This window comes from Rhinoderma darwinii, chromosome 2 (genome assembly GCF_050947455.1).
Source record: "Rhinoderma darwinii isolate aRhiDar2 chromosome 2, aRhiDar2.hap1, whole genome shotgun sequence".
In the NCBI taxonomy this organism is placed as follows: Eukaryota; Metazoa; Chordata; class Amphibia; order Anura; family Rhinodermatidae; genus Rhinoderma; species Rhinoderma darwinii.
Genome location: NC_134688.1, coordinates 239,896,042 through 239,913,073, shown reverse-complemented (window position 1 = coordinate 239,913,073; position 17,032 = coordinate 239,896,042). Strand labels below are relative to the sequence as shown.

Genomic DNA, 17,032 nt, shown 5'->3' with positions numbered 1-17,032 from the left:
CAAGGCTCGAGAAAAAGGAGGGATGGCAACAATCTTACCACGGTTCAGACGTATGTATATTTTTATCACTATCTATCCTTATATGTCTCCTTAGAAGTGTCCCTAAATTGATTAAAGCATTTCCCTGTATGAGTGTTCATACGGAAATACCTATCAATCATTGATTAGGACCGCCCACTGGACTCCTAAGCCCAGAATGAGCAGAGTTTTAGATCAATAAATTACAAGTTACACTGAGTATTTTCCCACAAAACGATATGTCAATCTACTCTGCTCCTCCTGCTCTATAACATGCGGCACGCAGATCAGACCCCTATTGATCTGTATTTGTATGGAGAAAAAGGAATGATAGAAGTTATAAACTATTTCAGCATTATTTTTATCCACTGGAAAGAGGAAAATTACCCTCCATTAGTTATACAACAGGATTTGGGACTTTGAGTAATTGAAGATATTGGTTAAGAAATCTATAAGTGCCAGATATCTACATTTCGTCAACAGATTTGTACAAAGTGGTAACAGCAACAGCGAGCTACATGCCACTTTGTCTGCTCTCATCTATACTTAGCTTTCTCCAGATGCCTCATGGTTAGTCTATTATAGAGATGACAGGAGGCACTTGGCGAGAGTCAGACACCAGGAAATTGGACATATCAGAAGAAAATTTAAAAATGCTCTTTATTGTACGCTAAAATTTTTTAAAATGTTTTCATTTAGTTGGTTTTATATAACTGCTTTTATTATTAATTTGCAAGATATAATTCTGCATATAGTAAATGCTAAACCTGGAGCTGCACTATTTTTATAAGCTTATGATATTATCTCCACTCCCTGTCAGCTGTCATACTGTAGTGAAGACCGTTGTGCGTCCAAAACACCATCGTCAATAATAACGGCATCGTAACTGGCTTGAATCATGACAGTTATGTGTAAATACTTGTTAACATTGATCTAGATGGTGATATAAAGCCACACAAGGTTTCCATGTCAAGACTGCACTTCACAAATACAGTTTAGGAAATAGCATTTTTTTTAAACAAAAAGAAAAAAACGTTGACAAATTCTTCCACAGTCAATCTATATAAGTAGTTATGCTCAAAACATTGTATAATACCGTATGTAAAACGGCACTCGCCACTGATGCATGGCTCAGTGCAGATACCAGAGATTTCTGATGATCACATGACCAGGACAGATTTTCATCCTCTGGAAGACAAAAATAAAGGTTCCCATTAAATGACTACAAGCTTGAAACACCATCTTGAAGATGGCAAGGAATTGATGCACCGATTAAAAGTAAAAAAATTGTGGAACTTTTCATTGTACAATTAAGTTGTACGGTATTTGTAGAAACAGAAAGATCCCTTTAATTATAAATATTGAACAAAAGGTACAGTGTGTTGTATTTAAATCCTTAAAACAAAACGTATGTATTTAATCTGTTGTTGGGTGGCATTATTTAAATACATGCTTACAATATATCGAAAGATATACATTAAAATATTAGACACAAAAATAGAAAGCGAGGCAGCACATCCAAAATAGTGGGAATTTATTCACCCATTGGCACTGTATGAATAAATTCCCACTTTTTGGGATGTGCTGCCTCGCTTCTCTTTTTGTGTCTATTCATAGGGACTTTGGACACAGTCCTATTTTAAGGCATGCACTCTTTGATGCATTTTATCAGGTGCTGTGATGTTTTTGTCTATTAAAATATTCTTAACTCTTAACTCTTCCTAATTTTTTTTTTACAAGGGTTGTTTTTTGTTGTTGCTTTCTTTAAATATAGACACAATGTATGAACCATATGATTTGTGGAAGGCAACTTCTACCTATATATTCAGTCTACAGGATGTGATTCATCAAACTCTATTGTAAACATGTGGTAACCAGAAGAAACTAAGCTCTAACTTAATGGCTGTTCCATCTGGGGTTCTCTATACAATCTTTAGTGTGGCTCTCTAGATCCCCTGGCCCCCTATGGGGTTTTGCATGGCAGCTCTTTCTATGTGTCTATGTGTCAGCTCTGGACTTATTCCTTGGAGAAGGTATCTGCACAATGCTGAATGGCATTTTCCGGGATTACTTGGCTTTCTCTTTCTCTCTGAAGTCATTTTTACTAGCTTTTATATGAAGGGATTAATACAAGTATTACTCAAGTATAGCAACAAGCCAAAAAGAATGTAAAGTTTAACAACAAAATAGCCAATTACAACCTGCATAAAAATATCAGTGGAAGCTTTGTTCTATCCACCTTAGCACAAGGGATACGAGAAGTTGTGGCGTTAACACGTTAGCTATGTTTTGTAAACTCCTAGGAGACTTTTGTTTATGTCTGACTGTAGACAATTATTTACTATGTCCACTCTGCCAACCCCCAATAAACATTATTTCATTAAGAATTTGATGCTGAAATCCTCTGGACAGCACAGGGCTGATCTGCGGGAATGCCAAAGTGCAGCAGTTGTGGTCAGTAATAGTAATAGATACACAACTGCCAAAATCCTTCATTTCTGCTGATAGTACTTTGTATTTGGTATAAAAATAAGTCAAGTTTGACCAAGTGTTTTATGATTTTTATGCATTTTCAATATTCTGCTCTTTTTAACTTGGAACATTGTGTTAGACTCGGTTACCAGTATTGTTAGATGTTCTCACTCACACAGAATTAAAACTGCCTCAATGTTTCGATCAATGTTTCTATTTATTCAGGGGCGCTCATACAAAAGAATGTTTAAAGCCAAGTCCAGGGTACCCTACATCAGCTCCATATGTCGAAGCTTACTTTTAAATACCATTAAAAAAGCACTTAGCATTTATATGAGTATGGCTCCTTTAGCAGTCTGCTTTGGAAGTGTAGGAAAGAAACTAAATAGCCTAAGAAGCTATGGGGCATAAATCATTTGCCCATATCTGTTATTGATACATCTTTTTCATCACTGTCAAACATGTAGACTAATTTTGGCTTTGAAATCTTTATTACTTCAGTTTGAAAAAGGAACAATTAATAATACATATTCCCAGGCATAGTTTAAAGGTCGTTTGTCCGTGCATCACATATCGCTTTCCACTGAATGTTTCAAGTTTGATTTACAGATAACAATACGTTGATCATGCAAGTTCTCACCTACATAAATAGCACATTGTGGGAACGTACTGCTCTCAACGCATGAGTAAAGTAAAAGCATTTAGCTATGACCCCCCCCCCCTCCTCTATTGCCCAATGCAGTTACATACAAAACATCTGGAATTTATGGAAAAAGTAAATGAGTCGTATGAAGCAAAGAAGTCAACCATTTTGTTTCTTCTGTTTACCAGAGAAGAAAACATATTAAATGGAACCATAAACAAATTAAAAGGTACTGTCATAACTATCATAATATGTTGGCTCTTTGACAATTCAAGCAATAAAAAAAGATTTTAAGTATTCTGCATAATTTGCTTCGTCCTGCCATATTACGTTTTCTGTGATTCTTACATTTTGGATAAAAGCTATATCTCTTGATATTTTCAGTATGCAGAGAGTCCGAACACTTGTGCAAGCTATAAGACAATGCTATCAATCACAGTGTGTGATGTAACCATTGACCGTCATTCAAAACCGTGTGTGTATTTTCATGTGGGAATATGTTTTTATCCGAGGTCTGCATGGAATGAACATATGATGCTAAATAAGCCCTTTACAAATATAACGTGTTCTTCATGTGATAAATAAAAGGTAGATTTATCTTTAAAGGCAGTTGTCCAGCTCCACTCCATTGAAGTGAATGGAACTGAGCTGAGATACCAGATACAACCTCTGAATAAGTGTAGCACTGTTTTCTATGCCAGTTTTCTGGTATCGAAAAGTAGCAAAAGTCCCAAAACTTAATATCTATATGCTCAGCTTTTCCTGCTCTATAACATGCTGTCCGCAGATCAGATAACATCTTTAAAAGACAGGTTCCTTTTTAAAGGGGAGGTGTCATGAATTTTTTTTTATTATTATATTGCTTTTAATAAAATCTAAACAAAAATTGTATGTGTTGTGACTTTAAACTTTTTACTGTGTTCTTACTTTTACTTCTCTATGGTGGCTGCCATTTTTTTTTTCATCCCTGTATGTGTCGATTAACGACACATACAGAGATGGAATACGGCACATACATCCCCATAGAGAATGCGAATGGGAGCCATTCCATTCGCACCTGCATACACATTTTATATCATTTAGTTGGAATGTGCTGTTCAAATTTTTGTTGTTTATGTGATCCATATATGTGGGGTTAGTGACTGCCTCCATTTTTGTTCTTGCACTCCTCCCATTCTGCCCTGGGTGATTTTAATCAGTTCAATGCTGGATCATACCATCCCCAGGTATATATGTAGGCTTAGTCCCAGTTCTTGGTGTATGTGCAGCGTAGGTTCCCACCTTACAGAGGTCGCCTTGTCGTGGCAGGTGGGCAAACACTTTTTGATCAAAATGTGCACTAAGAACCTCCCTATTATAAGTAGATTTAGCTTTAGTGCCTATTTATTTATATTTAGTGGTTTAGGTGGCATTAGTGTCGCAGTGTGCTGTCGCCATTCTTTTTCTGCTGTATGTATATATATATATATATATCTATATATATATAAAAAAATATATATATATATACCTCACTGCTTCTCCCCTCTGGGTCCCCTCAGGCTACCTCAGCAGGCCATGGCTCACTTATGGTCCAGCGTCAGGACACCATATGCAAAGCAGCACTCAGGTCTTTAAAGAGGCTCTGTCACCACATTATAAGTGCCCTATCTTGTACATAATGTGATCGGCGCTGTAATGTAGATCACAGCAGTGTTTTTTTTATATAGAAAAACGATCATTTTTGACGAAGTTATGACCTATATTAGCTTTATGCTAATGACTTTCTTAATGGACAACTGTGCGTGTTTTACTTTTTGACCAAGTGGGCGTTTATGGAGTGAAGTGTATGATGCTGACCAATCAGCGTCATACACTTCTCCCCATTCATTTACACAGCACATAGTGATCTAGCTAGATCACTATGTGCAGTCACTTACTCACATATTAACGTTACTGAAGTGTCCTGACAGTGAATAGACATCACTACCAGCCAGGACGTAATGTCTATTCAGAATCCTGACACTTCGGAAACGTTTGTGGGAGATTTACAGCAAGGCAAGCGTAATCTCGCGAGATTACGCTGTAAACTGTCATCTAAAACGAGATTACGCTTGCCTTGCTGTAAATCTCACACAAACGTTGGCGAAGTGTCAGGATTCTGAATAGACATCACGTCCTGGCTGGAGGTAATGTCTATTCATTGGTAGGACACTTGAGTAACGTTAATGTGTGTGTATGTGGCTGCACATAGTGATCTAGTAAGAACACTATATGCTTTGTAAATGAATGGGGAGAAGTGTATGACGGTGATTGGTCACTGTGATTGGTCAGCGTCATACACTTCTCTCCACAACGCCCACTGGGTCAAAAAGTAAAACACGCCCAGTTGTCCATTAAGAAAGTCATTAGCATAAAGCTAAAATAGGTCATAACTCTGTCAAAAATTATAGTTTTTCTAAATAAAAAACACTGCTGTAATCTACATTACAGCGCCGATCACATTATGTACAAGATAGGGCACTTATAATGTGGTGACAGAGCCTTGCTGTTAATCTCCCACAAACGTTAGCGAAGAGTCAGGATTCTGAATAGACATTACGTCCTGGCTGGAGGTAATGTCTATTCATTGTCAGGACACTTGAGTAACGTTAATGTGTGTGTATGTGGCTGCACATAGTGATCTAGTAAGAACACTATATGCTGTGTAAATGAATGGGGAGAAGTGTATGACGGTGATTGGTCACTCATTGGTCAGCGTCATGCACTTCTCTCCACAACGCCCACTTGGTCAAAAAGTAAAACACGCCCAGTTGTCCATTAAGAAAGTCATTAGCATAAAGCTAAAATAGGTCATAACTCCATAAAAAATGATCGTTTTTCTAAATAAAAAACACTGCTGTAATCTACATTACAGCGTCGATCACATTATGTACAAGATAGGGCACTTATAATGTGGGGACAGAGCCTCTTTAAGTGCAATGTCACATATAAGGCACTGACGCTACCCGGCATCAGGAACTTGGAACTTGTATGAGCTGCGGCACGCTGATGGAGCCTGAGGGGACCCAGAGGGCAGTAGCAAAAAAAAACGGTGAGCTGGGAATACATTTTTTTAATTTTCTTTTCTATGGGGGGGGGGGGGTGGTTACCGCATAGCCGCAGTCATTATGTCACAATTGTGGTGCATGGACAGCTGAAAGATGCAACACATTTATTTAGAGGCATTTGCCTTTTAATAAATTTGTTGCATCTTACTTCAATGCATCATTTATTAAGACTGGTGTACGAAACTCCAGTCTTTATAAATCTCTCCATTTGTGCTAATGGACATGGCGAATCTATTTCCATACATGCTCATCTATGGATCTGATGTTGTTAACTAACTGCTTTATGGAAGTGCATGTATAAAAAGGCACCACCCCGTAGCCATATAGTTGCAGTTAATAATTTCATGTAGAATATTGTAAATGACAAACTATTATAACTTATAATAACAAAGTCAATTGACCCCTTTAACATCCAATCATAAATTCCTGGAAGAAAAATACGTAAAAGTTGCGTGCTGCTGTCGATCACAGACATTAAATCAAATAACAGTAAACATTACAGAGATTTCTTTATTGAATAAAAAGCATTGTGTTTTTCGGCACTTCATGCATCCTGTAAACCGCACAGTAGTGGAGCAGTAACCGACACCATACCATACTAAGTGTTTTATAAGATTGTACCCGGAATATAACACAACTCCACAAGTCTGCTTCCTAAGTGGATCCAGGACATTATACAGAATACACATTATTATACAGAATATTTAACATATAACATCTATATGAGTCTATTAGTATACTTGGTCTATATGAGTTTTTTAGTATAGGGGTACATACATATCGGAGATGACTTTGTTTATCAATACCACCGTAGGACAAGTTCAGGAGCTATGTAAAAACTGTCATTAATATAACTTATGTCTGATACATATTTAGTAAATTGTAACATGTTTTATGATAAATATACAGTAATATTCTAAAGACAGTTCTAAAATTGCCAAAAGTTTTGGTTCAGCTTTAACTTGTCTTGAATACGCTTCATTCTATAGGAAATAACTTTGTCAAACAGTTATAAATATATATCTGCCCCACCCTGCATGCTACATATATTCTCTATACTACAGCAATATACACTAGATGAAGGCTGCTGGTTCGGAGGCTAGTATTATACCACATACTTGGCACAACATATTACAGGCCTAAGCAAGGCATTGCAGCATACCAGTCATTGAAGCAGAAAAATATGTTTAAAATGACCGAATAAACCATTAATTTTTTATATCAAGTGCTGGATACACCTTTCATTGTTCACTTCTATTGCCACAAAAATATGTTGCTGTGTGGTTAGTCTGTGCTGGCATGTTTCTTTCTGCAATCATTTATTTTAGAAATCATAATTGTGAGTGCTATGAAATGTATAAATAAATCCCTAAAGTAGTATATAAATATATTTATGATATGATATAAGGGGCTGCTGTTTTCATAAAAGATAATTTTACTATTGGGACACAGGTTAGCAGGGATCACATGATCTGTATGTTTACATATACAGATTACTGAAAACAGTGATCTTATGGTAACAGCCCATAAGAACGTGTTACCAGTAAACTGAACACGGAGACATGCAAAGAAAATGCACATTGCATCTTGTTTGTATGATTCCGAGCCCCCTCGAACAGGGAATCCCTGTGATGTCACTAATGACATCACAGGGTTCCCAAGCAACCGCCCGAATACAAAAGCGGAACACAGCACAGAATTCAGGAGCACAGCGCTTAATAGCAAATAGAGCACATAAATTAACGGGACAGAAATTAACCTATTAATTTAACTGGGATGGATAGGAAGGGGATAAGCATAGTAAAAGTGCCATGTACCTGCATAGGAACCTCTCGTATCGTCTTAATGACAAAAACCTGCTACCTGAATATCATTTGATTGCTTATAACTTATTGCGACCTATGTCTATTATATTGCATGTAGCCCAAAATGATGGCATAAAGATGAAAAAAAAATTATTGCATCCCTAAAGGGGTTATCTGGGTTTTTTAAATTAATGGCCTATCTTTTGGATAGGCTATCAATATAACATCGGTGGGGGTCCGACTCTCGGCATCCCCACCGATCCGCTGCTTGAAGGGGCCACGGCACTCGTATGAGCGCTACAACCTCTTCATTGTTTACATGGTTCTATTCCTGGTTCATACACGCACGTGCCATTACATTTGTAGTTGCCGGGGCAAGGTATTGCACGACTGTCCCATTCCAATACCTTGTTGAGCTGAAAGTACGAACAAGGAGAAGAACCATGTAAAGAATGACGAGGCTGTGGTGTTTGTACAAGCGCCGTGGCCCCTTCAAACAACTGATCGGGGTGCCGAGAGTCAGACAAAACCGATCTTATATTGATGGCCTATCCTAAGGATAGACCATCAACTTTAAAAATCTGGATAACCCCTTTATGGCCTAAACTTGGCCGCATTCTTAAATGGTGACTAACCTGTAAACAAACTTTGCATAAATCAATAGTACAAGTGAATATAAGAAGCTTTGTGATATATCTTATCAGAGAAAAATGCCTTTTTCTCCACTTATCTGGCACTCCCCCCCCCCCCCCCCTGCCTTCTGCTTTGATCATTCACTCTTAATTCACTGGTAAAATCCGAGATAGATTATCAGTTCACTGAGGGATCCGGTTAAATGTCCTGTGATAGAAGTCTAGAAGGAGGGAGCTGACAAAGGAGGACAGAGGAGAGAGATACACAGAGACGCTGCTGAAGCTTCTAATATGTGTTATATCTCACCCCAGTGCAGGAGTCACATCTACAATGCTCAGTACTGCTGGATAATCTCCTTCATGTTGCTGCAATTTCTGAGGGTGTGCTTCAAAGATATTTGGGTCTAGATATTGGGGTGTTCTCTCCTCTATGTCAGCATTATATAGAAGCTATGCTAGCGCTTCGGGTCCGGCCACTAGCTCAGAAAAACTGAGAATTAGACATAGCGTCTGCAGAAGGGGAAAGTGCTAAAAAAATGCAGGATACAACTCATATAATGGCCAGAAATAGTGTTATTCCTTATGTACACACATATGAGAGCTTATTCTCAAAAGTTAGCTGAAAGGCTAGGGACGCTTTAAGGGGTTAAAGGGGTTGTTTAGTTTAGAAAAAACAAATTTTCATATACCTGATTATCTAATTCTGACTTAAGGGCAAAGCCACACGTGGCGGAATTGCTCTTGAATTCCGCTGTGGACACTCCGCAGCGTTAATCCGCAGCGGAGCCGTTTCTCCATTGCCTTCCACTTCTTTTTAGTAGGCTTCGTTTAGACGAGGCTGAAAATTCCGCAGCGGAGCATAGGCTGCGGTACGGAATTTGGTGTCCGCAGCATACAATGGATGTTGCGGACCAGTGGCGGACTGGTTGCGGACTCATTGCGGAAGTTCTCCATTGACTTCAATGGAGATTCTAAATTCCGCAATGAAGTCCGCAGCTGTCATGCACATGTTATGTGTGCTGCGGATGCGTCTTGCTTTTTTGACATGACATTTCTTCATTCTGGCTGGACCTATGTATTTCTAGGTCTACAGCCAGACTGAGGAAGTCAATGGGGCTCCCGTAATTACGGGAGCGTTGCTAGGAGACGTCAGTAAATAGTCACTGTCCAGGGTGCTGAAAGAGTTAAGCGATCGGCAGTAACTGTTTCTGCACCCTGGACAGTGACTACCGATCCCAATATACAGCAACCTGTAAAAAAAATAGAAGTTCATACTTACCGAGAACTCCCTGCTTCTGTCTCCAGTCCGGCTTCCCAGGATGACGTTTCAGTCTAAGTGACGGCTGCAGCCAATCACAGGCTGCAGCGGTCACATGGACTGCCGCGTCATCCAGGGAGGTCGGGCTGGATGCCGAAAGAGGGACGCGTCACCAAGACAACGGCCGGTAAGTATGAAATTAGTTTACTTTCACTAGGGAAAGTGCTGTCCCTTCTCTCTATCCTGCACTGATAGAGAGAAGGGAAGCACTTTTACCGCAGTACGCAGCAGCTAATCCGCATCAATTTACTGCACATTTTGGGCAGATCCGCCACAGAATCTGCAACGCAGATTCTGTGCGGCATTGATGCGGACAGCTGCGGAGGAAAACCGCCACGTGGGGCCATGCCCTAATAGAGGTCCTTCGTTCAGGATCCTCATCTCTTTGCCAGAGTGGAGAGCAGCTAGAAAGGGCACATTCAGACGTGGCAGAATTTTTCCGCTGCAAATGTTGGTGCAGATTTGGGGCAATTACGCAACAAATCTGCACCAACATTTGCATATTTGACAGGGAATTCAGACGTTGCAGATATCACAGTGGACTTGCCACAGATTTCAGTTTTTGCATTGCAAAGGCAGAAATATGCAGTGAAATTCCGCTTCTTCTCCGCAATGTTATGAGCATGCTGCTGAGGTGAAATTCTGCATCGCAGCCTAATTTCCGCACAGTTATTTTCTGCAACGTCTGAACTAACTTTCCTAAAAATGTATAGAAACAATTGTAAAAAACGGCTTCTGCAGAATTCCACTGCAGACTGTCCGCAGCGGAATTCAACAGCAATTCTGCCACGTGTGAATGTGCCCAACAGTATATCTTGCTCAGGAAAATCTGTATTGTCCCGCATTGCACAGACAACCCAATAATTTGAATGGGCACTAAGTAATGCTTTATTTTCCTTGTGGTTTCGCTACAGGGAACTTAAACATTCATTGCCAAGTTTCCCCACAGATAACAGTTACAGTACACTCTGTATCTTTTTGTCAAGGAACCCTTGTAACAAGAGGGATTGTCCAAAGCCAACAACCTATTTAAACATTCTGCTGCAGAACATTTTCATAATAAGTATTGTAAGACAGCTGACATAGTGTAAGTGTATGAATACGTACTAAAGTACAGGGGTGACATAATTAAAACTATGATTCTGCATATTGCATATGCATTAAGATTCTGAGCAGAACATTTTAATAAATCAGTAACACATGATGGTATTTGTCTTTATAAACATGGCATTGTTGGGGGCAATTTATTAAGACTGACTTTTTATACGCCACTCTTAGAAGAATGAGAAGTTGGAGTAAACTCAGACGAAAGCCTCCTAATAAATGTGTCGCATGTTTTGTCCATGTGCCATCCCTTCCACCGCATCAGAAATAAAGTAAAACACATACTCACCTCAGCGCTCCTCTTCTGCGCCCTTATCACTCCATTACTGCTCGTACAAGGACCTAAGGCCCGGCAGCATCATGGCCTTTTATGCGACGCAGCACTTCAATGTCATCAGTGCTGCATCGCATACAACGTCATGATGCTGACCGGTGTCATTACATTGTATAAGCTGTGCAAGAGTGATGAGGGAGCCGAAGGAGAGAAGAGGAGCGGATTGGTAAGTATAATTTTTTTTATTTCATTTTCTTTTTCAATTTTAACAAAATGAGGATGGGGGCCGGGGCTAGTCTGATCAGCAGCAGGCAAGATAGGGGCTCAGCTAGGAGCTGGTGTAGATTTTCACTATAATTTACACCAGTTTTCTAGCAGAAATTATAAAAAATTTGTTGGGCCTCAGGCCAAAGTGGCGATGGTGGCGATTGGCGTAGAAAGGTGGATAAATTACCCCCTGTGTGTTTATTTTTTATTGTTTTAAAAGTTTGCATTTACTTATATTGAATTTTTCTTTTCTTTGTAGGAGGATGTTCCCGAGTTACAAAGTTAAGGTTACTGGGATGAACCCCAAGACTAAATATATTCTTCTCATAGACATTGTTCCAGCTGATGATCATCGATACAAATTCTGCGATAATAAATGGTGAGTGACTATCTTTAAACCATGTTATGTTACTATATGTTTTTCTTTTTAACACTAAGTATTATTAATACTAATAAATACATATTAACCTTTCTGTCATATCTTTTTGCTACTAATCATTGCTGAAAGGAACTGTCCAACTTTGGAAAACCATTTGTCAAAGTAAATGGTCCCTAAGGCTTCTGTGAATCAAAGACATGCAATAGTTCAGTTGTATTTGCATGTTATATTAGTGTGAGGGAAATGAGCGGCTGCCAGACAACTCCGGGGTCTGGACACCTTTCTTGTGAGACATAATATTACAAGTTGTCTGTAGTAGATTATTTGAGATGGGTCTTTGATCCAGGGATTTATATGTATAGAAGACATTTTTTCCTCTAATTTTGCGTTCCTTTGGATTAACACTATAGGTTAATATGTTAGACTTGATGTATGCATATACTGTATTAAACTAAATATGCTTATGTGCTGAAAATATAAAAAGAATATATTTACCCTTTTTTTTTTAGTATTAATTCTGCCCCTTCCACCATTGCTGTAAACCTTCAGATGTATTGCTTTCCATCCAATTACTGTATCTCTGTATGATTACAACATTATAAAAAAAATTCACTGTATTACCATTTTTTTTTGTAGGATGGTGGCTGGTAAAGCTGAGCCTGCAATGCCTGGAAGGTTATATGTTCATCCAGACTCTCCTGCCACTGGAGCTCACTGGATGAGACAACTGGTGTCATTTCAGAAACTAAAGTTGACGAACAACCATCTTGATCCTTTTGGGCATGTAAGGTTTCATGTTATAATGTTATAATTTTATGTAACAAATGCAAAAATATCTGCACAAACTGTGATCCGAGTGCCGCAAGCGTTCTGCTATGCTGTATAGACCCTAGACATCAGTACACAGACATGGTTGTCTGTGTCCCAATAGTTCAGAAAGACACGGCTGGCTTTTGTCAGCCACATCCCACTGATGCAGAGAAAGGAGCACCACCATTAAATGCCATCAGCAGCTTTGTTCTCTCTTCCCTTTACTGATCCTATATATCAGTGCAGGACTTGGAAGATAAATGTTCTTGATGGACATGTGTCTTTTTTAAACCATACTATGTAACTATGTTATTATGTGATGGCCTTCTAGAGGTTGCTCACATGTATGTTCACTTGTCAGAGAGAAAAGGAATGGCACAATGCACAGGAGCGGGAAATAATAAGTACTAATAGCATTAATGGCAATGTGTGGCTGGCACTGTTATGGGGATACTGTGGCTGGCACTATTATGGGGGCACTATTTGTCTGGCACCATTATGACAATACTGTGTGGCTAGTACTGTAAGGCTGAGTTCACACGTTGCAGATTTGTCGCAGATTTTGTTGCGGTTTTAACGCAGATCTCACCCTTTTGCATTGCAAAGTGTAAAATCTGCGAGCAAAATCTGAGTGAAATCCGCGATGTTACCCTTATGGGTAACAGTGGGGCTGTATGAGTTCTATATTAAGCAATGTAAAGGAGCAATCCAGAAAAAAATATTACTGTGTTATGTCTAGTACAGACCATGACCATCGGTTTTACTCAGATTGCTCTTTTAAAGGGGATTTTCCATCTGACACATTTATGGCATATACTAAAGATATACCATAATTGTCTGACTCTAGAAATGATGAGGTGGAGAGGTGGTTGTGCATGTGTGCACTTCTTTGTTATGAAATGCTTAACTTTTTCAATAACTTCTATAAACTACAATGGAGATAGCTGTGTTCATGTGTGGACATCTCGTCTCTTCTTCTTTGGTGTGCAAAACTGGGGAGCAAAAGGGGAACACCCACCTATCAGACATATATGGCATATACTGTCGATGTGCCATAAATATCTAAGATGGGCATACCACTTTAATTTCATTGTAGCCTTTGGGAGTGGTATAATGTAACAAGGACCAGAAAAGTTTTACGCACCCCGGATCTACTGAAACAAGCCAGTTTAAGTTTCCTTTTTATTTTTCTGTATCATGATATGAGTTGTATATATATGTGTGTGTGTGTGTGTGTGTGTGTGTGTGTGTGTGTGTGTGTGTGTGTTTGTGTGTGTGTGATTTTTCTTACCCACCTATACTGTGGAATGAAGTATAGATTTTATGTAAACATGTCTTGTGCCTTTGATTCAGTCCAAAACATTTTAAATTAATTGGACATGAAAATAAGGACCCTGTATAGAGACAAGTGGAGCAAAAGGAAAGTAGTGTTTTCTGTTGTCACTCTTCAGATGTGTGTTATACACCTTTTACCTTTTATGAGCACTTCTCTTGTTCTTAATTTTCATTATTTTTGTATAAAACACCACATGGAATACTATCATCTATAAAATAGTGTGAAAAATATCTAGACATATTGGTCATATAAACACCAAGAGAATCCTTGTATGCCTCACTGTTTTCTGCAATTCATTCGTACTTCGGTGTGGTGTTTTGTTTTTAAATAAAATTGTGCATCAGTGTGATTGGTGCAACTTCCTAAATACATCTTATTAAAAATGATTCTTACTTTTTGAGATACAGCAGCTTTGTATCCTGTATACAGAGCAGATGTATCGTTCTCTGAGACCTGAATCTGTCAGGTCCATGGTACTGATGGGTTCAGCGACAACGGGTCCTGCGTGTCTCTGACACACAGGATTGAGCTGCTATCGATCACATCCAAGTTCATAACTTAGATGTGATCGATAGCAAGTGGATTCTGCACACATGACCCGCTGACACTGAACTCGTCAGTGCTGCTGACCTGACGGATACAGGTTTCAGCGCAAGTTACAGCTGCTCAGTATATAGAACACTGATGCACAATTTTATAAAAGAAAATAAAAAACATGTCAAAGGTGTACATCGCGTTTAAGCTGAAATACATTCTCACAATAGATGGTAATATTTTGAAGTTGAATAGGTAGCAAGAACAATAGATACTTTTGAGCCACGACATCAAATGGCCACATAGTTCCACTGTCTTGTCTGTTAAAACGTTATGTAAGTCAAAGGCAATGACTGTAATGTTTTTCAGAAAATTATGTAATATTTAAATCAGGTTTTTATTTTAAACTTCTTAAAAAAAATCTTGAAATAGTATCTTGCAGTTTTCATACTTGCCACTAGAACAGTCACAATAGTCATCTGAGAGTTATCTCATTATCATTAGAGGGTTGGCGTTTCTATTGCACTACTGGGAGGCATAGATAAGGCAGGAGAGCAACACTATACACACAGATAAGGCTCCGTTTGCATCTCCTCTGTCACTCTTTGATCTATGGGGAAGGGACTGTTCTCACTTACTAAAACTGTAATAATCTCTGACATTTCTCTGTCAACTGACTCCCAATCATGTTAGCATAAACACGCTGCTTCACATCTATACAGACAATACAGCAAGAAAGTGTGTGTCACCAATATGCCCTCCCAGGGTAGGTTTAATTTAAAAAAAAAAAAAGAAAAAGAAATAGCTATAAAAATAATCAAAAAGCAACAAACACATAATATATCTTCTACATTATTTTATCGAATTATTGCAGCTGAAATTAAATACATAACACAATCCTCTTCATTATTATTAATAACTGAAGTTGAGCTAGAGTTTATATAGACTGAAGTGTGATTTTTTTTTTGTTCATTTGGTGAGAGGAGCTGACACAGTTATGAACTTAGATGTGATGAATAACAGGTGGATCCCGCATGTCAGAGACACGCAGGACCCGCTGTCACCAAAGTCGTCAGTCCCGCTGACCTGACGGATTTGGGTTTCAGCACAAGATACAGCTTCTATGTATCCAGGATACATAGAAGCTGTATCTCAAAAAGTTACAATATTTTTTTATTAAAACCAATTACAAAGTTGCACTAAACACTATAATACACTGTTTTAGTAAAAAAACAAAAACGAAGTATTCAAAGGTTTACATAGCCTTTAAGCATTTGTGGTGTATTGGGTCCACTCATAGGATCAAAAGGTACTCCAGAGTATTAGCCTTTAGTTATTCAAATTTGCTGCATTCTCCTGAAAATCTGAAATGTCTTCTTTAGTAGAACTGGGACTCTGCAGCTCGGAACATTTGTACACATCACACACTGGAAGAGACATAAAGTTAATAATACTCACTGTTATGAATCCTTCTTGCGAATCACTACTCGGTAGATTGGGAACCATTAAGTCTTAAAACCACAGCTATCCAGAAATAAATTTCCAATGAGTACACAAATGCAGAGAAGTAATCTTGAATGTGTTAAGAAAGGTTAAATGTGCCACAAAATAGTAGAACAGCAGAGAGCAGAGTGGCAAAATTTTGTATCTATTTACTCAACAGATGTTTCATATAAAAAATGCACTTTGTCAAGGCGAGATGGATAAACTAACCTAATATTCTTGTTTTAAAATAAAACATAGCAATTTATTTTGAATACGTGTTTGACTGTCTTAAGCAATTATATTGTGTATTTTTGTATTTTTATTTCTTTTTTTGCACAATTTTATCAAATCATTGGTTGATTTATGTTTGAAATTTTTGCATTTTCACGTTAAAGCTATATATACACACGTTTGTAACCAATTTTTTTATTGATACAATGGATCTAAAAATATGAAAATAAGCATTTTTGCAAAAAATTTACTAAAAATATCCTACCATTTTGTGTATACAGCTCTTGTTCAATCTATGTGTCTCTATGGTTTCTAACAACAACAAAAAAACAACCTGTGTGGTGTTATACTACAGTCATGTGTTACTCTCTTCCATCTGTCCTGTACTTCTTGTTAATGTACAGATGTAGCCAAGTTTATCCTGACTCTGATAACTTGCTTCAGTGTGATATCACACATCAAAAGCCACTGTGTATTTAATGTGCTAGGAGTCAAAATAAAGATGGCTACATCTGTACATTGCAAAGTAAGAACTAGAGGGCAGAGTAAAGAACATATGACTGTAGAATTACACTGCAGGGATTGTTTGCAGTCTATAACCATTGAGTCACATAGGTGTGCATAAGAGCTGTTTACAC

General features: G+C 38.3%; 1 protein-coding gene across 1 annotated transcript in view; it reads left to right on the top strand.

Annotated features, from left to right (window-relative positions):
* The window catches only part of TBX4 (T-box transcription factor 4), a 130,735-nt gene that overhangs the window by 62,124 nt on the left and 51,579 nt on the right, over positions 1-17,032 (top strand). The window contains exons 3-4 of the mRNA XM_075850428.1: positions 11,879-11,998; positions 12,635-12,782. Coding sequence (XP_075706543.1) covers positions 11,879-11,998; positions 12,635-12,782 — 268 coding nt within the window. The remainder of the gene's footprint in view (positions 1-11,878; positions 11,999-12,634; positions 12,783-17,032) is intronic.